A 25,290-nucleotide genomic window follows, 5' to 3' on the forward strand; every position below is an offset into this window, starting at 1 on the left:
GACCCCTGCCCCAATCCACTACTAATGAGCCACAGTAAAATACAAGGTAACCCGAAGCTGTTAATTTCAACGTCAGCTAGAGATCCTGTGAAAAATTCCAGGCTCAATCTGTGTAAAGCTAAATGATAAATTCCTGTGCACTCTACCTGTACATTCATATTTTTATATTATCATTTTGAAACAGACTAAAGAGACTGTATGATCAGGCAAGAATTTTAAAAATGCACTGTAGTGCCAGGTGTCCACTTAAATATAGTCATAAACCTTTCAGACAATGAGGTGAGGACTGCCAAATGAACTGCAGACTGTGGCACCTACAGGCAAAAAGTGAAATTTATTAATCAATTTTCCTTCCCACTCTCATGTTCGCTTGTAAAGACTAGACTGTAAAACAATCTTACGAGATCCAAAATTCTTCTGCTTTCTGCTCTAAATGTGAAAATACATTTTTATCCTCTGCTCTTAATTAAAGCTTCTTTCTTTCTAAGAATACATTTATCTCTTTCAGTAAAAAGAGCAGCAATAATATGTTGAACAACCCTGAAATAAATTTTGTCATGTAAAAAATTAATTACGCATTCCAGACCTGGTCACTGTAGTCCTCTGGGAATTGCCTCCGCACCTCAGGATCTGTAAATAATTGACAGATAATATTAATTGGCTTTGGATTAGTGAGCAAGCAGAGAATCACACATTAATATTTGATCAGAAGATGATAGCAACCCTGGCAGGGGATCCAAGAAGGGCAGCTGAGGCTGCTATGTTGATAAGAGCAGGGAAGGACTTCTCAAGACTCTCCCTTTACCCTCCTCCAGAAAGACAGAAAAATTATATAACACACACACTTACAAAATACAGAAAATTGTAGTATCTGTGTGTGCATATACTTTTTTTTGTTTAATTCATAAGAAATGACCTGGTGATACACTGAACCTTAGGCTGTTACCTTATGGAATATCTTTCTGGTTGCAATTTGCCAACTACATGTGTTACCAGAAAACAGCTCTCAAAAGCATTTTGATTTTCTGTTTTCGGAGAAGTAACTAGTTTTGCAAACTATGGACACTATACTGATTAATTTCCACAGACAATTTTCAGTGATAATAGATTAAAAATCTCTCTAATCTAAAGAATATGGCTGAAGTGGTCAGATTCCCTATTACAAAGATATTTTCCAATTATTAAAATAAAGGCATTAAGTAGAGTTCACAATAAAATGTAATACATAGAAAAATCAAGAAGCGTCCTACACCATTTCTAACATTTGGGCAATCTGATCAGTTCAATTATTTGAAGCTGGCACACTGGATACATTATTACCAGATGCTTGACTTTTTATACAATGTTTCCACAAATTTTGATCATTATGTACCTAGCGAAACTGCATAAACAATCTTTACTGCTCAATTATTGTTATACTGCACTGTAGCTAAGGCTTGAGGGGAAGAGAATCATTTTATGACATATACACCGTATATTATTGTTTTAGAATAGGCCCACTCTAGATTTCTTATTGGCAGCATTTACTTTAGTAATAAATTAGCTGATTGGCAATTCAATTGCTAGCAGATGCAAACATTTTGTTAAGAAGTATTCATTTTAAATTATAAATACAGCAAGACTGTACTTYAACAACTTCTTAGTTTAATTTTTCCACACAATCAGATGTTTAATTTTAACATACCACTGTCACACACATACAAATATATATAAATATATAATACATAAAATTTCATATATAAATTTAAATATAAGCAAATCCTTTTACATAAACAGAAAAAGAGTAGAAATTGAATGCAAGAGATTGCCTTTTAAAGCTTTAGTTTGAAAATTCTTAAGTCTGTATGCGTGGGCCAAGTGACCAAACTTGCAAACCAATGAGACCAGCTGAACTCACACGAGCAGTCTTACAGATACATACACAAGTATTTCAAGTAACAACTAACTGGACAATACAATTTCGTATGTCACTAAAGCAAGCACAACATTAGAGCAGGATTGAACGAAGTATCGTCTATTATGATGCATATTCTTTCTTTTTCTTTTTTTTAAGAATTGCATCACATGAGGATAATCTTTCAGAACTACACAGAAAATCAATGAAAGAAATGGGAACTGAATTTGTAAATCAAGGTACACGCAGTTGCTTAAAAACTGGCAAAAGAGCCTGGAGCATGACACTAACATTCCCTTCCTCCATCCCCCAATTTTCTGTTGGCCTATTTACTCTCAAACTCAGCATAAATTATATGTATAAATACACACACACACACACGGAATTTTATCATTTCTCATTTTAAAGAAAATGAGAAATTAAGTTGAGTATATAAACCCAAAGTGTATTTCCTCTAAACTCATTCGCATTCTTCAGAAAAGCAACAAAGCAATCAGACATACTAAGATGTCAACAACATTTTCATGTGTCTGTAAATATGTAAATGCATATTTTTCTTAGCATCTTGAATGCCCTTTTGTGTTTCAAGAGCTCGTTGTCACAAAGGTCCACACAAGCCTATTCTACAGAATTTCAGTAAACCCAGAAGGCAAACATGTATGAAAATCACCATGCAGTAGACTGTGCAGCAGTCTGCAAGATATTCTAAGATTCACTGGTAAGTGCTGTTAGCAGAAAGTTGTCATGGACAAATAAAGACGTGCTGGTGCTTTCAACATCTCAGAAGCCAGCTTACAAACCAGTCTCATTAAAACGAAACAAAACACCACCTAAACAGTAACATGAAAAAATCACGATCAAGGATTTTTTTATCAGGTTATTCTGGGTTTGTTTAATTTTGGCTTTGTTTATATACATCAGTTCAGATTTTCTTTTTCCACTTAGGAACTTTCACTCTAACAGAATAGTGGGATTTTTTCTATCTCTTAAAAAAAAAAAAAAAAAAAAAAAACTATGTGCCATCATGAATTAAAGCTGAGTAGTGGCTATAGAAAATTATCATCTATAGATAAAACTCTTTCTTTTTTCAAAAAAATTCCAATATATCTTCTCCCCTTCCCTCTCAATAACACTCTGCATATTCCATATAGGTCTCTAACACAGGAAAGTCCCAGTAAGTAAACTTAGACTAAACCAAAAGATTTTCTCTTCTCCTTATCTCTTCCAAGGACCAGCAAGTTCTGTGCAGCAGTGGACTAGACTATACAATGAACAGGATTTGGCAAAATTTTCAACACCGACTCATTCACAGTCATTGTCTATGCTAGAGTGCTGGGCGATTACCAACAACGAGTAACAAACCATAACAAATATTTTTAAGCCACTAGGTCAGAAACCATTGTACATTTTTCTCCAACCCTACTTTAATTTTCTTTGAAATAGAGTAATGGAGGATATTTCAGTTTTCAAAGCTACCAGAATGTTTAACTGACTTGCTACAAATTATTTTACAAAATTATTTCAAAAATTCATGTTTCTGAATGATTGGTTTTTAGGGAAAAAACACATGAGTGAAAAAAAAAACAGATCATAAGTTGTCCAGATCTTCACAAAACACAAAAGAACAGATCATCTTTATATTAGTTTAAGACTGTTGCTTCTAAAATAAATTTTTGCCAAGTCCTATTATCATGAAAAGATTTGAAATATATCCCAGCTGTAGTAACAGCAACATCCGGTTCTCCGCTGTCTAGCCCTATCTCTTCCTCTTCTCACACAGGAACAGCGATATTGACAGTCATCTCTCATGCCTCTGTGCCAGCTAGTGCAAGTGCAGAAGGCTGGCCTCCACCTTCTCTGGAGAAAAGGCAGTGGGGATGGATTATCCTGGCATACCACAAGTGGCAGGTATGCCACATTTGAAGAACCCTTCCTACAGGTAGCGGATAGCCAGATAGTGATTATTAAATTGGCCTTTTAAGCAATTCAGTGACACAAAATGAGGTATGTTTCTAAACTTCGTGCTTCGTAACATAACTTGTTCACTATAGTATAATTTTTACTTTGCTGTTACGTAAACTTTTACTTGTCTATTGATCTGTACCCTAAAAAGATAAATTATTTCTACTTCTTTAAAGATAGATGATAAAATATAGCAAAAGACTGAAAGGTGGTAATAAGACAAGAGCAGTTGCTCGGATGTTTGCTGTACTGGAGGGGAAAAAAAAGAAAAAAAAAAAGTAGCTGTTACCTTGCTTTAAAGACAAAACAAATGGCAACTTCTCACACACAGTGCTAGATATGTTCATCAGCTGTAATGTCTTTAATATAAATAAAAACTTCTCATGCCAGCCAACCGTATACATCAGAAAATACTTAATTTCATCCATAGTTTACTTGCATGAAATCAAATTTGACTTCACATCCATCAGTCTCTATGGAAATAACAGCAATAAGTACTTGGAGGTGCAAAGTACCTTATGGAATCACACCTGGTATCACGTGCCTGTTCAACAAGACAGTGAGATACACAGTTTGTTTACTGCCTGCTTTTGATGACATTCCTTCGTAACAGTCTCAGAATGGCTAATCTGTATAACCTGGAACACAACTTTAAATGGGCTAAGAAAGCCACCTTTAAATTACATCTGGCAGCTGTATACTTCCATGTCTGCATGTTTTTACAAGTACTTTATATTTTACATTGCGTCAGCTCCATCATTTCGACTTTTAAATAGTCTGGGAATGTTTATTAAGAATCCAGTATCTTTATTTGGAAAACACTACATAACGGAAAAAGAGCACATCACATTTCATTACAGTTTTCATTGTTTTATCCAGTATTCACTGTTAATGTAATGTTTATTTTAAAAGTGTTTTCAGCTATGTTAATGTACATATATATACACACACACAATAAAAATGACATTTAAATTCTATCAGGTAATTACTGCTTTGGATCCTTACATAAAGTTCCAAGAACTTAAATCTTATTTTAGTGAGGGTACTTCATGTAAATACATGCATTTAAATAGTGGTCATCAAGGCATCTGACTTCATGAAACACAAACTGCAAAACAAACACCTGTACCATACAGCATGCCCAGGCTCTCCATAGAATAAGAGAGAACACAAGGAGAATAATAACCCATGCCTGACCCAAATTGCTATGGGCACAATAACCGTATTCTTCTGAGCAGAGGAAAACAGGTATAGAAATGGAGGACTACAGTGTGGTACCTCACACAGGCATTCAGTATTCAACTTTAATCATAATACTGGTATCAGTAAAATATGCTCCAGCACTTATATGAAATCTTAGGTTAAGACATGAACATAACAGACTGTCAACTCTGCCTCTAAAACTAAATAATTGAAAACTTTGAACACCTTGACTAACATTTATTTTGCACACTGCAGGCAGAATTATTTGTAGCTACATTGTTTCTCTAGACAGTAAGAAAAGCCTTCAAAATTAAAAACAGTTGAATGCTTACTGTGGGTACTTAAACTCTCTAATAGAATGATCTTCAAATACTTTTCTATTTTAATATTTATACACAAAAAAGCATGTTTTCAAGTTCAGTAAAGTGAAATCCATTTGCTGACATCAGAACAGCAGAACAGACTCCGAGATCCTTCCAACCAACCTCTTACACAGTTGGAGTAAAGTGCAGAGCTCGAAGTCTTCCAGGGCACAAAGCACGAAAAGTTGAGTCTGGTTCAATGCAAGGCGACATGGCAAAACAGAACAAAACAAAGTGGAAGTTCAYAATGTAAAGAAAAAGCTTCTCCCAAAGAACAGAAGTCATGCTCCCAGTTGAATCTATGTTGTGGTAACTTAAGCTACCATCTCCTCTTTATCTTTCTTCATTTCCAATTTTCTAAGTTCCAGGTCACAAAATATCACAAGATCCACACAGTTTCTGCCTAAGGCAATTGCTTACAAACGTCTCCCGAAAATAACTGTATATAATCATCAGTAAGATAGATTGACCTATAGCATCTGAAAGCAGCAGGCAGTAACAAGTGTAAAGAAGAAAGTACACAAATAATAACATTCCAAAATAAAGGCTAAAATACATTGTTTTTGTATAGACAAAACTCCAAGGAAATACACATCAGATTTCAAACTATAACTGTTAGTATTAAGAAAAGTCGACTTTATTTTATCCCTAATGTTTATATTCAGCTTTGGAAGTTTTTCCTCAGTGGCATTATCATTATGAACTTTAGGAAATTCATTAGTGCCTTCAGGTCAAAGTGATTCACTTACCAACCTGGTGTATGCCTTTGTAAGCCCTTTTCCCAGAGGATACAGCTCCATACAGAGTAGCTGCAGCCTGTGAAGTGTAGGTTGGCCAAAGACCTAGAGATCCACAACAGATGTCCCGTTCTAAGGCATTTTCAATTAGGAAGGGGGGAGGGGAGAAGATACACATACAAAATCGATCACATGTCTATTTTTGAAGCAGTTTCCTTGGCCACTATTTAAAGAGGTGGTATTGAGGGAAAACAGTAACATATAGCAGCTGAATCACTTCTCACATGAAATTTTTGCAAGTGCTCATATTTCTATTTTTTAAAAGGAGGGGGGAAGAAAATGCTTTTCTCAGTGAGAAAAGACTGAAACTTTTCTGCTCTGTCACAGCAGCATTCTGCTTCTTTACCATATATTTACAGAAGATCAACAGAAGTGGATAACATAAGCCACAGAGTCCATACTATGCAAGTACAGTTCTCACTGCTAATACATTTAATTCTCCCTTGATTAGTAGTTCTACTTCATATCAATGAATATTATCTATATTATCGTACAAAACACTGAACAACATTCAAGCTATTATTAGCAGTATTTTAGTAAATATGGGACTATTGACAAGTCCTAATAACTAATACTGCTTTTCCTTGTAGAATCTTGCTCAACAAAAATCCAAATACAGAAGAATATCAAAATTAGCTGTGAACTGTATAATCCTATTGTTCAATTTCATGGCATTTAAGACACTACCTTCCCTTCCTCACAATTCTGGACATTAATCCGTGCTGTAACCTGATTTAATTTTCCAGATGACAGGATGGGAATATGCTACAATGGCATATTAGTGTAACTATGTTCCTCTTTACTCTCAACTTTTCTTATATCATAAAGTGAAGAGTTCTGCTTTTTAAAGAGGCATGCTTAATTAATGCTAGACATACTCAAACTGGTCTGTATTTGAAAGACATAGAAATTATAAACCCAAGGAAGTTATTAAATATATATCTATATGTATCTATATATACCTCACAGTTACCATATACAAAAAAAAAAAAAAAAAAAAAAAAAACACACACTCTAAAGTGTATTGTTTCTGATAAAACTCAGCCAACTGGCTACAAATCATTCAGATACACTAACCTCACATTGAAAAGTACAATGATAAATACTTCATTTTTCCTCCCTAAATAATTTAAGACCTTAGTTCTTTAAAGTCTTACAGTTTTATTTAAGATATTAAATTCTTTAGGGTCTTTAGTTGCAACTTTTTTTGTTCCTCTAAAATTAAATGGATTTCCGTTAACAGTAACTGCAATTTCAACACTCATTACACATTATAGTACTTATGCAGCATATCTAAAAAGCAATGTAAACTTCTTTCCAAACCTCAGGAAACTCCATGTCCTGTATTCAGTGCAGCCACACACTTCTCCTTGCCCCTAAACTGCAAGGGTGGGGGAAGAAGGGGAGGAGAGAAAAGTGTGTGGGAGGGGGTGTTGGGGGGGGGGGGGAGTTGGAGAAAAGAGGGAAAAGGAAAACCTACACATGTGAGAAGACAGTCACACCCCAGAACAAGTTCAGGCAGAAAAAACTTTTTTAAAAAAATATTTTTTCTGGGTGTGAAGCTTTAAAGAATAAAAGATTAAAGCTTTAAAATACTTCTTACTGTAAAGAAATAAAACTCAATGCACYCAAGATGCAAAAGAAAATTATATGAGAATGTTTTACAAACTATAATTCTTTTGAAATTATAATGTGATTGAAAATATAAATACTGTCAGAATCACAATGGCGGCTATTTCAAAAGACCTTGCAATAGAAGTTACCGCAAAATACTAATACATACAGTAAGTATGCAGGTTCAATATTCAAACAACAACGCACCTGAGGACACTACGCAATGAAAATATTCATGCAGATAACATCAAGTTTTCCACATCTTGGGATGCAGCTTGCGTCTTTGTGACTACTTATGCATAAATAGCAGACACTAACCTATTGTTTTCAGTTACTGAAGTTTTTATAAATGTAGTACAGTCACCAGTTAGGCAAAGCAACAAATATTACATACATCAGTTGTTGTGCAAATGAGTCCATTGACATTAACGCCATAAAAACAGACTTGCAAAGTTTGCTTCTTTTTCTTGAGAGAACATTTGGAAGCCTATTCGGTAATTGCCAAAAAACTAACTAGTAACAAGAAAATGATTTTCATAACAGTGCAGTCTAGAAACAGAATATCAACTTTGCAACTCTGAGCAGAATTTCGTGTATGAATTCAGTAAAATGATCCAAAAGTGGGAACTACTGAGAAGAGAAAGTGTATCAAAGGGAACATAAAATATACATCACAGGAAACTGAGGAAGAGAGAAAAACGGGACAGATTAAGCAATTCACTGTGATTTCCATAATAGTCTTTCTATTATTAACACACCAAGAGCTAGGGGGACAGTGGAGGAGAAAAACTTTCAAAGACCATGTTCACCAGTATCTTACATGTTTTTAAAAATTTGTCTAAAATAAAGCAAGTTGACAAGCTACTACTTCCTCATAGCGTTTTACATAAAGAAATTCTCTTTATTTTGGAGAACTGAATATAATTTTAAAATTCAAAAGACTATTTGGTATCAAAAACTGACAAAGAAAGCTAACAGCCCTAACTATAGAAAAACTGCCAGAAATAGTACTACTTTCTGTAATAAGGCCTCCAAGCTAACACTTCAAACACACACAGGTTGTCTTCTCCTTTCAACTACAGTAAGTTTATAAAATGGCTAAATCAAGCTCTTAAGTCAAATATTTGTTGCACTTTGGGTATAGCTTACACCAAATACAAGATATCTTCCTATGTAAATGCTAACTTAAGACTTCGTATTTGATACATTTTGCCAAAATAAAAAGATTTCACAACAGTCAATCTTTTAACATAGGATACAATAGGATACATTATGTCTGCACCTTCCTTTCACATGAAATGAAGACTTGGATAAAGAAAAAGCTGGTCAAATTTTTAAAACAGGTATTCTAATGAGATAAGGTAACTCTCTATTCTCTAGATATTGCTTAAAATAAAAAAAAAATAAAAAAAAAATAAAAAAAGCATGGGCCAACTCTAAAACAATTGCTAAGAATTTCTAAGACTAGCAAAGCCAAGGTCAACATTAGAGACAGGGAGGGGAAAGGAAATTAAAGGACTGAAATAACTGCTAATGCTTAGTTACATTAATTAACATTATAGGACCAACATACACAGTATTATTTCTTGAGAGTAGTCATAAGTCTGTAGTAACTTTGATGCCAATGTGAATGAAGAAAATCGAACTTTTGATTTCCAATCTTCTGTCTTGGCACACTCATTCCACAGATGATGCACTGAATTCAAGATTGTAAAGTTTTGGTATACACAAAGCAACTTGCTCTTCAGTATGACAGAATATTAATTTATTATGAAAGTGTATACTAAAAAGGTGAGTTAGACGATGACTGTTATATTGTATGAAATTAAGGCACTTCAGGAATTCATGAAAAACAAACTTGTTTTTAGGAAGATACTGAGCTACATCATAACAAACCGATGAAACTCTTAAATTACAAAGATAACTTTCAATTCATTAAGCAACAGCTGGTGAAAAATTCCAGTCTTACACACACACGTATATAGCCGTATAGAGAGAACTAAAGCCAAATCATGTTTTCAAATATTTATGACATTTCTTAAATTGTTTAACAAACTTTCTGGACAAAAATTGTCCCATCAGCAGAAAGTAATACTGGAGAGGAGCAGAAAATATTATCAGTTCTTTGCACAATTATCCAGTTCCATAATTTGAAACGCATTACTAGATTTATTCACTGGATGGCAAATACCTTGTTCTATTTTGACTATTTTGTACTATTTGTGCAGAAAAAAGTAATGAATAACAGCTATGGAGGTGGAAGGCTGTTTCAAATGTCTGTTTGTCTGGAGCACACAGTTCAGTCATAGAATCAGAAAGACTATCATTTCATATCTGCTTGCAAGAATAAAACGACAGTCAGTGAAAGAGCTCACTGAAAGAAGAGTGCATTTTCACTGTAAATTCCTCTACAATGTGACTGAAAAAAGTCATAGTCATACTACTGTGAAAGTTGCCCTTAAGCTCCTGTTCATCTGATGTGGCTGGATTTCCAGCTACTCTTCTCTTATCAGTTTTCCAGCACATGAACTAGTCCATCAGTAGCTTTATGACCTATTCAGAGTAAATCCTAAATATGATGCTTATAGCATCAAAACCAACTTCCCATCTAAGGGGGCTTTGCTTAAATTCATTTTACAATCATGTTAAAAATACTCAAGTACAATGAGTGTGAAAAATAAACTACACTGACTTTTGGAAAACATTTGTTTAATTGTCCTTTACAGAAAGGAGGGCGTACATTAGCTTCCAGTAACTGCTGATCAGTAATTTGGGTCCAAAGCAAGCTGTCATAATGTTCAGCTTGCCATTTAAAAGGTGCTCAGCGCTACACATCCTTCCACTACAGGAAAGGAGCAGAGCTAAGAATGGGATTTCCAGTTCCCCCGACACTGTTTTGCCTTTGACAGAATCTGTTTTAATACTATTTGAAAAACAAAAATATATCACAAAAAAAAGAACATTGAGAATTTGAAAAAAAAAAGTAAAAAAGACTACTGACTGAAAAGTCAATTCAGTCTATGTTTTATTTCAAATCTGTTCTGTGTTTTGAAGTAATTCCTTTCTCTCTCAAGGAATAAGATCAGCTCTTCCCTTCCAGAACATCAAGCTCTAATGCAAGCAGATTAAGAATCAGTGGGCTGAAAAAAAGAATTTGTCAAAGCTCAGATACGATACAGGATAAGCAAAAGGATATTGGAAAATGTACATATCAGAATAGTTTTATAACACTTTTATAACACTTTTATAACCTAACATGTTCCATCTTCAACTGCTCATATGGAATGGCTCCAGATTTAATCAAAACTTTACCAATTCTTATTTGACTTATAAGACGGTGTGCAGTATTTGACATACAGTTGAGGAATTACATCTACATTAACTCCTTAATTCCTTTTGCTTCATCAATAAAATAGTGTACAACCAGCTGTGTAACAACACAGATGATTTTCTCTTCTACTAAAACTCTGAACTGTAAGAATAAGAAATTAAAAGGCATAAGATAACTTCAGTGATAAGAAAACTCAATTATTTCTTTACAAAGAATAAAAAATTTCAGTCCACATTAGTCATGTCAGTATCAGTCTAAAATTTAAATCTAGAACTATAAAAAGAGGATGCATAATATAGAGCTAAATCTAAAATAACAGAGATCAAAAAAATAGAACACAAAAAAGTACTTCAAGTCTTGTTTCCTACATGTTTCTATCATCTTTAACTGAGGTTTTCAGATCTTCTATATGCAACAGTTAATTACTTTAGTCATACCTCAAGTATATATTAAAATATGGTTGATAATTTCTTTGACGATACTATGCATTTAAGATGATATTTCTCTTCATAACCATCTGTTCTTCAGCCAGCCCAGAAATTCAGCATTACTAGAAAGGTAAGAAACTGCTGGAGCCCTACCAGCAGCAAATTTTGAATGGATTATACTTTCCATTCATTTTTTTTCCTGTAATTTTACTCAATAAATTATGTAGCAGATAAAACTTGTAAATACAATCAGGAAAGTATTACAATACTTGTAATACAATCAGGAAACATCCTAATTCAATGTTCTAAGAAAGCCATAAAACCTAACTTCCAAAATAAGAATTGTTTTGAAACATTTTTAGAAACTTTAAAAAATTATACACACTTCCAGATAACCTGCAATAATTATACAAAAGAAATTAAATGCTGAAGTTCAGTAACAGCACATTCTTTAAGCAAGTTTTTTTAAAAAAATGATTTTTTTAAATTGATTTCTGCTCAATTGGTATGTTTTCTCATAATCTTTTCACTGGTCTGTAAGTTTAATGGAGACATATTTTGAGTGCTCATGTTATGAATACTGAGCTTGCTTTTCTCCTGCCTCTTTGTATATATATTCTGAGACAGCAGAGTTGCCTGGTGATAGCCTCTTTATTTCAACAGCAGCTGGCAAGCCCTCCTTGTCTTGGAAATATGAAAGAAAGTTAACTAATATTTCATGCTATGCTTTAAACATGACAATTTCACAGTACTAATACCACATTGGGCAGGATTTACACAATAAAAGATTTTTTTTCTCAAGTCCTCAGAAGGACTAAAGGAAGAAAAATAAACAAATCTTCATCACCTGTAAACAGCATGCAGCAAAAATTAATCCAGAGTTAGTGCATCATCTAGAGTTCAACAGTGCCAGACACAAGCAATGATAGTGAAAATCTTTCAATTCAGCTTAGGTTTCCAGATGCAAACTCTGAAGGAACTAGAGTTTTCACATTTTTACAAGAAATGGTAACCATCTTTAGTATTTACAAAACACGTATTTCAAGTAGTATACATATGTCCTTTTTTTCCTTATTATTGTTTCTGATGAGAGGTCAAGCATACATACTCTAACACAGTTTTTTCAAGCTAGCCTTTTACAGCAAAAATAAAAGATACATTTGACAAAATGCCAGTTTATGGCCATCTTAACTCATATAAAACACTGGCATTTTAATAAGCACTTCTATTAAAAAAATTTTTTATTCAACTAACTTTAAGAGAATTTTTCTACTTTCCTGTGTCAACCAGCTAATTTTTAATTCTCTTTGTTGTTCTGAAGAAAGTCAGGAAAAATATTTCAATGTAATATTGCTTTTTAGAAAAAGCTATATTACAAGGAACTCATGTAAAACCACAACATGGCCATGGCAATCAATCGACTACATTACAAAACCTAAAGGAATTGCTAATGAAAACAAATAGTATTTTCCAAAATACCACCAGACTTTTCACTACTAGAAAATACTTTGTGTTTTATAAACATTTTCCAAACTACAATAGTGTCACCATTTAGTTCTAATGATATTAAGGTTAGTTTAATTTTCTAATAACCTATATTCTTCCTGTGTTACAGGACACAGCAGCATTTTATAGTCTGGAAATCTTTTCTAACATCATCATTCTTTTTAATCTCTTTCTAAAAATTCATCAACCATAATAAATTCAGACAGACATATTATTAGGCAAATACATAAAAGTACTGTACAAATATATTCACTGTTATACAAATTGTCTCATTTCAGGTTTAATCTGAACTGACTCAAAAAGCACTCGGAACAAAAGTGTTCTAGCCAACCATATGCTCTGAATTACGCTGTTGAATTAAAAAGGAAAAACAAAAAAACAAACCAAAACCACTACTCTTCAGCAATCATATAATTGCCTATAGTACACAGAGAATATCTTCTTTGTTAAACATGAAATAGAGAATACTGATTTCTAAGCCTCAAGCTATGCATAATTCATAATATCTAAAAATCTGACCTTACTTTCATACTTTTAATATTGGTAGTCTCAAATTGTTTTCAGTTTCAAAGTTATCATACGCTACCTTAATGGAATACCACCAGTTCCCAATGACACTGCTTTGCATTATTGATCTACACAAACACCATCTCTTATGGGAATATCCTTGCACAGCAAGATCATTTTATAGCAAACAAGCTATTCCGAATTATTCTGGGTTTTAGTAGACTCAAAATTGCTATTATTACATATTTGTTTATTTTAAGATGCTTTGCTTTTTCAAATGGCACTGAGACAGAAAAAAACCACTATCAGAAATGAAACTGCACCACTGTAAACTGGGAATTCCAATCTTGATTCTACTGCTTTTCTGTAGTGGAAATGATGCATGGTGATGAATGGCAAGCTGGACAGCTTTTTTATACAAGAATGAACTAAAGACTGTAGCAGAAGACTCAATAGTACCACACAGGAATATACCTGTTCATATTAAAAAGCCTTAGGGCTTGCTAGAGAGTGTTTGTTTGTGAGTTTGGGTTAGCATGAGATTGTGATTTCTACTATGACTATGTTCATTAAGTGATGTTATATAAACTCTCCTGCATTTCTACTGTAGGATTTCCAGATACTTGAAGACTCAGCCTCTTATGTTCAGTAAACTATTACAAGTCTGAGACTATACAACTTCCAATCTCCAAAGAATTCCTCCGGCCATTAGAAGTGGAAGGAGAAAAAGATCTGAGAGCCTAGGACAAGAACAAGTAAAACACAGTTGTTTGTGATGTCTTCTTCATTTATGTAGCCATCTACAACCATCAACTCCTCTTGGGAATATGACAGCACAATTAATATTCAAATTCTACTTGTTCCTTTTATCTCCTTCCACCTCTTTCTTTTTTAAATATAGTGCCATGTCCAATTGGCTTAGACTGCAATTCTGACATTATAAACATCACTATTTGGACACTATTGTGAATGAATATATTAAATATAATGCTTCAGATGTAAGAGTGAAATGCCTTATTTTGCATGCAGCATGAAAATTTTGCCAACTAGTTCTGAAATAGTCCCAACTATATTAAAGATAAAATAAAAGGTGTTCTCATACTAGTTCAGCTTTCCATGTTAGTTTAAGCATGTGTCGTTTCCTACTTCAAGTTGTAAATTAGCAAGTTCAAGAGATAGGGACCAGTGAGACCTTTTTTCACCTCCTTCAGGCAAACTGTTCTAGGAACAGTCTCATTTCACAACACAGAGAAGCCTTCAAACTTAGCCACCAATAAACAAGTTTAACAAATACAGCTTCAGTATCACCTATTTTTTTAAGAAATGCAAGACTATGTAAAACATCAATACTTATATTGTTGATACACTTTAGAACTTAGCCCTGTACCCTTTAGTATTTAATTTCATCTTTTTGCTTCAACTGGAATTGAGTAACATTCCCTTCCCAAGCAAAATTCCCTTCTCATCAGTCATACTAGCAGTGTCCATTCTATCAAAATAGTAAAGAAAATACCTAGGAGCCATACAATTCAAAGTGAATTAAAAAAAAAAAAATTGTTAACAGTGAGCCTCAATTAAGGCTGCAGTATCACTGATGTCTTCTGAAAGCCTACAAGTTGAAGCAATAAATAGACAGCAAAGTCTGTAAAAATATAAAAATATATTCAATATATTCTTCTGCAAAAAACTCCCATAGATTCAGATACGATCACAGAAGTTGAACTTCTTGAGGCGGCGGGGGTAGGAAGGAAAGGGAGAATGTGTTGAACTGGAAAAATACACCTCATCTAGCTAATGACAGCAAGATGAAAGAAAAAAAATAACTAAGTGTTCAGCTACTTAGAATGACTTATCTGTTTTGGGGTAAAGTTCACTAACTGGACAGCATCAAGCACTACAAGAGAACTGTGGGTATGTTTACATTTGCATTACTGACCTATTTTGTATCTGCAAAGCTTTCAGCTACTATTAACAAAGCTCACTTATGACATGTGTGATACTATATAAAAAAGAAGGTCTCTAAGAAAAGAAGCTTAACATTTATTTAAAGCAGTACTATCAGCTTGAAGACTTGCTGGTTCTATATAGGAAAGAGCTTGATGTTACTGAACACAACCAGACAGGAAACCTATCACCTCACTAAAAATTTAAAAAACACAGGAACCTTAGCCTGTATTCTTTTTTCTTCCTGCAGGAAAGGTATAGTTATCAAAAGGATTTTTAATTGCAAGACATAAATGCATTGGGAACACTTATTTTTGAAAAAAGTTTGGTACACTTCAACCTATATGATGACACATACTTAGCATGAAGACACTTTGCAGGCAGTGGACAAGTATAGCTCTGAAAAGAAACGTTTCATAACCATGTTACATTAATTACTAGCCCTGGAAACCAGGTGTATGTAAAACTAGCCATTTCATAAAGTTCTCTTCTCCTTTTCTTCCCCAGATTTATTACACAACAAACTCCCAACCTCACTTACAGACTTTTTCAAGAATTCTGCCAGTTCTTTTCCTTCTACCCACTCTTAGCAAGAGATTTGCTACAGGCTATTTTTTCCTTCACTACCAACTAAAAAGGAATCTAGAAATGCAACTTTAACCCACTTCCAAAACGTTTTCTTCAGAGGTCAGCCCACAACACGCTGAAGTGCATCTCTTCACCAATTCGCATTGTGCTGACTTCCTAATCTCTTGAGGATGATGAAAGAAACTAGGAGCTTGACTTGTTACGGCCACCTGGCAACACAAGCATATTCTCCAAAACATACACATCATCACTGATTTGCAAGAAAACAGTTAAAAACCAAACAGTCTTGCACAGAACAGGAAAGAAATCAATAGAAACTACACAAAGATCCTCAAAAGCAATTGCTTAAAATAACTGGGTAAGTTGATGGTGTAGAACATTCACAGAGCTATTTTTGCCATAGTACCTAGAAGAAACATCACTGATGGCTAGAGGGAGAGTTACATTATTGCACAAAATAGTATGCTTCGCATCAATAACCAAGATGATGTGGGAGTTTCTAATAAATCTAAAAGTTAGAAGTATGCTCAAGAGCCATACAGTATAACTACATAGATATAGCTGCTTTAGTTGCAGATAAGCACACTTTGAAAAGAGGAATGTATACTCTCTTTCTCACTATATCATATCATATCTAACTGGGCTTCCAACCTCTCTGCTCCCTAGCTACTTTTTCCAGGTCTAAATTCATACCACCTCTGCACTCTAATCCATAGAATTTAAAGTATCAAAAGGTCATTTCTGAAAACTCTCCTTCTTATTAAACCTTATTGTCTGCCCAATATCCAATCGTCCATTTTGGATTACAGAGAAGAACATCATTTATTATATTTAATTTGTTGAAAAGTAAACTTACATAACACTAAATGTAATATCGTAACAGTAGTATCTTATGCCATAATCATTTAATGGGGACTCTACTCCCTTTTCTTACATGATCAAACCAGTCAAAAAATCCTTTCTATCTTTTTATATGAGTATATATATTTAATTTTTAAACATGAAAGATTAAATTAGAAGCTACACACACAAACACAACTCCTTTTGAAAAGACTCAAAACACTGTATTTACATCTGCTAACACTCACTTTATTACTACAACCTTTATAACAGAGCTTAGGTTTGCTTCAAACACAAAACAGGGTTCTTGGTGATAGAAGCACAGAAAAAGCCCTGCATACAGTTAGTCTACAAAGAATTAACTGGATTAATTAGCAAGGGATTTGAGAAGCAGCTTCGAGCTAGAAAACCAAAACACTAAATTGTTTAAATACTTTGGCAATGGATCAAGGTTTCTAGGCAGCCCTATGTTCCATTCTCTCCTTTTTTGCTCGGTGTTTTAACACATTTAACCTGACTGAGGTACTTTTACATGAGATATGAACGGCAGTGTCAAAATACAAAAAAGAAGATGTGAATTGAAAAATGCCACAAGCTGTTAACAATTCTGCCAACATGTATGAGCCTAGGCAACATTAATTAAAAAATCAATAGCTTAGGCTGTAAATAGCTCTCATCTCTGTTATAGTGCATTTCTAACATAATACTTTATCAAAAAGAAGTGCCCATGTCTTTGCCATTATACTAACCAAATTGACCACAACAAAGCAAGAAAAATAAGATAAAAAAACTGACTAAGGAAACACATACGAAAAGGGAGGATAGGTGTATCAATGATGAGAATTCTTCAACCTTGCGCTACAATTAACACATAATTGGTTGGAAAGAGCCACACTAAAAATATTTGCAAAATAAGTTTCCAGGAAGAACATTTCAGGTTTTTAGTGCTAATTTGATCCTACACAAAATCCTGCATGCCAACAAAAAAGAAAAAAAATATACACATCTTCTGGGCAGCTAAAGTTTATTAATCAATATTTTTTGTTATGTATGTCAGTTAAAGTTTAAGCTATTGTGAATCCTACAATAATTACAAAATTAAGTCAGAAAGAGAAGCAGGAAACCACACTCAACTTCTCATTTTTTAATGATACAATCTTCAAAATRAAGTTGCATTGGAAGGCATCAATATAAATTAAAAGGTGTCAAACTGGGAACTGAAGTCACCACTTTTCAAAGTTCCTTTATAGCATCTAAATTACAGGAAGCTGAAAATCTGAGAGAACTAAACCCATTTTTTAACAAGAGGTTACCTAAGACACATCAAGCTGGAGGCAAAGTTTGGGTATGCCGTAACTCCTAGCCAATTATGACTATTTAGATTTCTGAACAGTTTTCTACAGAAGAACTCTTAACATCAAAAGAATACATAGGAGTCACACTGAATTGGAAAGATTAAGTTCAATTTTACTTTGGTGTCTAATGATTCTTGCATTACTCATCTGCTTATTGACAATGGGACTATTAAATATTTCCATCAAGACACAGTAGTCTAACTCAAGAATGAAGAAGTCACCAAGGCACTATTTAGCAAAATTGACTTCTTTGAATTCCAAAATAAAAGGGAAAAAAATATTTACATTATGAGGTATATGCTCATACAGCAAGGTACTAGAACTTTTGCAGTATCTATTCAAATTTCCGTGGAAGAACAGATCATAAAATTTGAAGTACCCTTAAGCTGGAATTCTCAGGACCAAAAGGATTGTTTAAATATTCAGGACTACAAATTTGAGGTCTCGGGAAAATTTTATATGAGCTAACCATATTGCTGGTATGCAAAAGTAATTCCACTCACAACTACAGAAGACACCTTTGCTATACCTGCAGAGGAATAGAAACACCAAACGTTTGTTAACACTACAGTGTTTTTCTGGAACATTCAGGAATTATAAATCTGGAAATATATGAAGAGATTGAATTTATTAAAAACAAGTACTAAACATTAACAATTTCTGTTACGGCAATGCAGTAATGAAGTACTAGCCGATAAGATCTTATATGGTAATACTTCTTCGTGTCAATTGGATTTTGACCCTTATAGCTGAAATTTGGAGCATTCTTATTTCTCTCTCCTCCCATCATCCCCCCACTACCTCCACAATATTTAGTTTACAGATGTGGATTACAATGTAGCCCAAGAAAACCAAAGATTCTGTTTGTTAATATACAGACACGAAGTATGTGAACATGGAAACAGAAGATCTAATCTTTCATAAAACTTTTTGGTCTTTACAATTTTTCATGGAACTACAGACAGAAACAACACATTTTTCTAGATAGGGAAACAGTGGGGGGAGCGAAGAAGAGCAAAACAGGTTAACACAGAAGAACAGAACTGCTATGTGGTTTTGAGGAATGGAGGGTTGTGTGGTCTTTTTTTTTTTTTTTTTAAGAGTTGTTTTTGTTTTGAATTACAAAAGGATTCGCAACTTCCATTCAAACTACTGCCAATTTCAGTTTAATGCTTTTTTTTTTTTTAAATAAGGAGTACCAAAACTAGGTTCTTGTTGCAGCATTTGATACAACAGGATTATTCATCTGAGAAGTTAATTACGCACTTTTAATTTTTAGTAGAATTACTTTAGAACACAGAATTGCAGCCAACACTGCTCTCCTAAACTGAGTAATTTGATAATTCAGAGTTCCTCCTTAAAACACTGTATCTTACTGTTGTAAAAATATAAATTATCACTTTATTAGCATTTCAGTCATCTCCTCAATTGAAGGCTCAAACAACAAAAAAAAAATCCAGGGGCTTTGTTACATCATCTGCTCCATTCTATTTTATCAGTATAAAATAAACTGTTTATAAGATGCAAAAGTAATTTGTAAACTTTTTCAAAGGACATGATTTCCATTCTTCTACAAATACGAAGATATTCCCCTAGTATGCTGCACATATGTTATTTATTAAACAAATATATATATATATATATATATATATATATATATGGCAAAAATGGAAAATATTTCTGATAAATTACGGGAGTTATTTTTAGCACTCTAACACTGTTTATAATATTGGTACAAATACTGTCACCAATAAAGAAACAAACATTAAAAAGGTGTCCTTTAAGCTTCCCTTTAAGGCACCTACCATAATGGTATAATTTGCTCTGGACATCATTAAAATGTAAAGTTAATGAGGATTCAGCTGAAAACAGAAGAAATGTAACCTATTTTCAGGCAAAACTTCTAACACTGCAATCAGAGGGAAAACCTCTTTGATGTCTCTTTGTCTCTTCTCATTAATTTTCTTTTGATTTCAAAAAAAAAAAACACAAAGGCTGTTTAAACTAAAAAAAATGCATAGAAGTTTAAACATGGTAATTACAGTCAAGCTGCAATGAGGTCATTAGGTTTTTAAAACTCTGAGATAAACAAATTGAGGTGTATGACTATTTTTAAAACATGTCAATACTCTATTTTAATTGTCTGTCTGATATCCACTGTAGACCAAGAATTTAGTCTAGGTACAGAATTGCTCCAAGATGATCTGGTGAATGACCTAATCCTGTGTCCAGTGTAAAGTAAAGCAATCAAGAAATACATCAAAATAAAAAGCACCGGAATTACCATGCTACTGGATACCACAATCCATATTTATACTTGCAACTAACAGTGCATTTTGCAATCTTCATGTAAGAGATGGCAAATAATGAGATTTTGCTACTTTTTACCTCTACAGTGTATTAAAGAGTAAAAATATTGAAGAAGTAAATCACTCTATTTACTCACCATTATCTATTTTGTTTTATGAATACTGCCAAGGTACACAAAAAGGTGTATACTTCCATTTTAAAATGCTAATTCTTTCCAGTAGAAAGTACTTTTAAAAGCTATTTAGCGTATCAGTTTCAGAACAAAGTATCTTCTTTCCTAGTATCTTAAATTCATAGTAGTGACAGAATCTATAGTATACTAAAGTGACATGTATTTTGAGTAAATAATTTGTGAGCATTTTTTCTTAAGCTGTAATCAAAACAATTTTAACATTATTGTATATGGAAAAAAGATTATATAAACTATCACAAACACTAGTAAGACACTTAAGCCTTTAAGTAAAAGCAACAGATACACAGGACAAACACATAACACTAACACAAAAGGATATTAATCATGGTGAAGCAGAACAAACAGATATTCATAATATTTTCCCTTCTGTAGTTACTATCTTCAGATACAATGAGACAAGATGCAGTCAGTATATTAGTCTCTGGTTCTCATATGAATTTTAATCCATTTATGGATGGTTTAAGAGAAGTTTATTTGCTCTATTTCAATCCATTTTCACACTCTTGATAGGCTCTTTCAAATTAAACAATGTGACTGAATCATGAATAGATATGTGCAATGAACAAAACAAAATCTGGTATTACTTTAGGTTCAAGTGAAGAACAACTTTAGAAGACAATCTCATATTTAATGCAAAGCAAAGCAAATAGAATGTGAAATATATATAACTTATTAAACAAACATTAACTACACAAAGGCATTAGAAATTTAACAACATTGTGTTTAGCTGCTATAGTCATTAAAACCACAGCTCTACTAAGTATGTGTACTTTTCTTAAGTTTTCTTAATCTTTAGTCAAAAAAAAATCAGCTATTTACAGTTACAGTTCTCATTTATAAAATATATTCAACCAAATTAAGCAATCAGGAAACCACACATAATACTTTAAATAGTTATTTGAGAGCTAGTAGCAAAATGACGCATTTATTAGTGCAATGAAAGATTTTAAAAAAGGGCGGGGGGGAGTTTGCCTAGGATCGTGCAAAGACAATAATTGGTTACAAAAATGAGTCTTCCTCTAATCTTAATCTACCCTCTTTTAACGCAGATTCATGGAAAGACGCTGAAATTATTTTCAGGATATGTAAACATCAGAATGTTCACATTTTTTAATCCACATTATTCTGAAAGTAATAAAATGTCAATCTTGTAGCAACCTCCTAAAAAAACCACCAGAAAATAAATAAATAAAAAAAAGTTTCATATTCTACCACCTTTTCACCATTTTACTGAAATTGAATGATAGAATCCTGAATCTCATTTCTTAACCAAATTTAAAATCTCGTTTACTTCCTCACAGACTATTTTCTTTCAACATTTCCTCCTATCTCAAGTAAAAACAAAACAAAAACCTCCCATACTGCCCTTCAGTAATTGCTCATATACTTCCAAATACAAAGAACAATAGAGTTGTATGATTTTTGACAATTTCTTTTGTTCACAAAATCTTAAATCCTACCGAAAGTCAAGAACTGCACTTCACATCACTTCTGCTAAGAACTAACATCAGCAGAAGAAAAAGAAAACAAACATCCATCCTGCAGGCTTGAGAAGACAACATTGTGAATTAATACAAACCAGTTTATCTAGAAGATGCTCTCACCTGCTTCAGGGGCAAGAAATTATTAAACTTTCATTAAATTAAAGGCTGTAACAATAAAAGATGATTGTCGCTCAAGCTCCCATGTTCATTTAGAAAGTATTTCCAGTGCGATTTTTTTCCAGAAAATTATTTTCTGCCATTAAAGGAAAAAAGGGGGGGAAAAAAGGCTTCAACTGATGTAAGTGGCAAAATTCACTTATCCTTTAAAAAGAAAAATAGATAAAAATATACTAGAAGATATTTTCAAATGTACTGTAATAGGACAATATACATGCAATATATTACTTACATGACAGGATGTGGAGCTGATGGCCTACTTTTAAACTACATACTTTCATGCATTATGAAAAAAATACTTTCCATCTTAAATAGAAATGATACTGTAAAGTTTTATTTTAAAAGTATCTCAATGATACATATTCTTTATTTAAAAATATATTTCAGAATTCACTGTATCCATAGAAGTGAATTTTACTATTCTGAAGCCTTTGGAGTTTTAGTGCTTTTAAATGAAAGTGTTCCCATGCTCTAAAAAAAAGGAAAACAAAATAAAAATATTTTACTCGCTTAATCTGTTCTTCGTGATAAAAAGTGCCATTTATTTGCTTTATAATGGTATAATTTCAACTTCACTGTGTAGTTTCACACACAGCCTGGATAATACCAGACTGCTAACAATGGCAACTCTCTTGTCCTCCAATTTGCACCTTGCTCTCTCAGTGTCTTCTCATACTCTGTAGGACTTCAGTCAACTATTCTTTTGTCTTCACATGTTATCACTTAATTTTGATTCTGCATTAACTATTTTTGATAGGTGTTTTTCCCCGCACAGCAATCTTCTGGTTCAGAACTTTGGAACATAAGATCTCAAAAGTACCTTATAAATCAACAAGACATAACTGAAGAGTAACTATTTAAGAGATAAAAATCAGTTCAAAAAGGTAGCACTACTGCTGTTAATATTCGTAGCTATGCAGTTTCAACACATGTGACTCTTCAAACAGACTAAAGATAGGATTCAGTTAATTCCAGTAGAATGTAATGGGAGTTGAAAGTGTGATTCCCTTCAGCACCACGAAACGTCGTAGCATAAATTTAGAAGTGTATAAATTTTGACTAGAAAATCAAAGATACAGCTTTAAACTACTCACTGCAAATTCATTTTTTTGCATTCCTTCCTAGGCGTATGTATTCAAATAGTTGACGAAGGCAGGGACAATTCAACATTTTTGGCAAAATTAAGACATCTTTTCCTTTAGTCCCTTCACTTCTGCTCCTTATACTGTAACAGTGGTACTTTCCCCTCAGCTTGTGAAATTCTACAAGGTCTTAAATTATCTGACTATCTACAGTATGCACCATGATATTAATCACCTTCCCAAGAGCTGACGGATCTGGTAGCTAAATCAAGGCCAAAAAATTCTTTATTCATCAATCAGGATTCAACAGCATTCCTTCAGCATTTTTTTTCTCCCCTCTCCACTAATGGAATCCAACGGATGACATACCACGTTCACAGAAAACAAGTATGTTAGGATATTGACAGGATATAATATAGCTCTTGATGATTAAACCATCTTCACCACTGTTACTCATGAACACTGCCACAAGGAAAAGTACCACGCACTGACCCTTAATTGTGACGGAGCACATATTGGTTTTCATAGGCGATACTGCAAGTTCAATCTTGTCTTTGGTAGCATAAAAATTTTATCACAACCATTGCTGAACTAAAATAGAAGTTTTGAATTCACTTTATGCTTACCTCAAAAAAAGTAAAGAAGGAAGTACTTAACCTCAAATTATCTTGCTTTACAACCCTACTCAAATACTCCCCCTCAAAACGACAACTTCTCTTTTTGTTCATGACAAAAAGACAGCACACCAAAGAAGAGCAGAGTAATACTGCCTAGGGCACGCTAATACATCTCTTTTTGAATTAGAGTTTACATTCTCCACTTGCAAGGAACTATCTATTACAAAAAGGACGAGCAATAAAAATAGATCTGGTTCATTTTTGCACTTTACCAAATTTGCTGTGTTTGCTTGTTAAACCTAATGCTCTCTGTAGAATTACTGATTTACATGCCTAAAGATGGATAGAGTTTCTAAAATCCAGAATTTCCACTGAAGAGACTTGCAGGAAGCATCTGCACAACTGTGGACAAACCAAATGCTAGTCATTGCTGGGACATGATTACAACATTAGGAAAAAAGAATCTCAAGTCTCTACTCTTAATCTACAGGGAGTCTACTTTAAAGTCATTACTTCATTGTTTCTTTTTCATCTGAATGACTCTCTAATTAAAGTTCTTTACACATTACAGAAATCTCTGTATTGAGATGTAACAGCTGATTTCAGATGCATTAAGCTTTAAGCAAAAACTAACACTTATTAACAAGATTACCTGTTGTGATTAAATAAGGAAAAACAAACCACTGTTGGAAATTTTTGTAACTGAGCATGAACTAAACTTAAAATTACCCCCCCTCCGGTTTAACAACAACTCTTTGACTCTATTCAAAGCACAATCTGTTTGCAGTTACTGGAATAGCAGCTCCACTCTTAAAGCAGCACATTAATGGAGTAACAGAATTAATTGCAACAAGTGCTTCATCAAATTCTTAAATACTTCAAATATTGAAATATCAAATGCTTCAGTAGCATGCAGTATCCAAATTGAGTCTAACAAGAACTTTAAAAAGAAGAATCAGACAAAACTCCCCTATAAATTCAAGGAAATCTATAAAATAGTGAGTTGAAAATAATTTGTTCAAACGACTAAATATATATATATTTAAAAATAGTTTCTGTTTAGCAGTTAATTTCAACCTGCAGTTAAAAAGGCACT

General features: G+C 33.4%; 1 protein-coding gene across 6 annotated transcripts in view; it reads right to left on the reverse strand.

The window, feature by feature from the left end:
• Positions 1 to 25,290, reverse strand: part of DENND1A (DENN domain containing 1A) — a 221,461-nt gene that overhangs the window by 181,155 nt on the left and 15,016 nt on the right. For all 6 annotated transcript variants that reach the window (XM_085300458.1, XM_085300456.1, XM_085300460.1 and 3 more), the window contains exon 3: positions 587 to 630. In XM_085300458.1, coding sequence (XP_085156584.1) covers positions 587 to 630 — 44 coding nt within the window. The remainder of the gene's footprint in view (positions 1 to 586; positions 631 to 25,290) is intronic.

The sequence above is a fragment of the Rhea americana genome, unplaced genomic scaffold, assembly GCF_003343005.1.
Source record: "Rhea americana isolate MKP2758 unplaced genomic scaffold, rheAme1 scaffold_164, whole genome shotgun sequence".
In the NCBI taxonomy this organism is placed as follows: Eukaryota; Metazoa; Chordata; class Aves; order Rheiformes; family Rheidae; genus Rhea; species Rhea americana.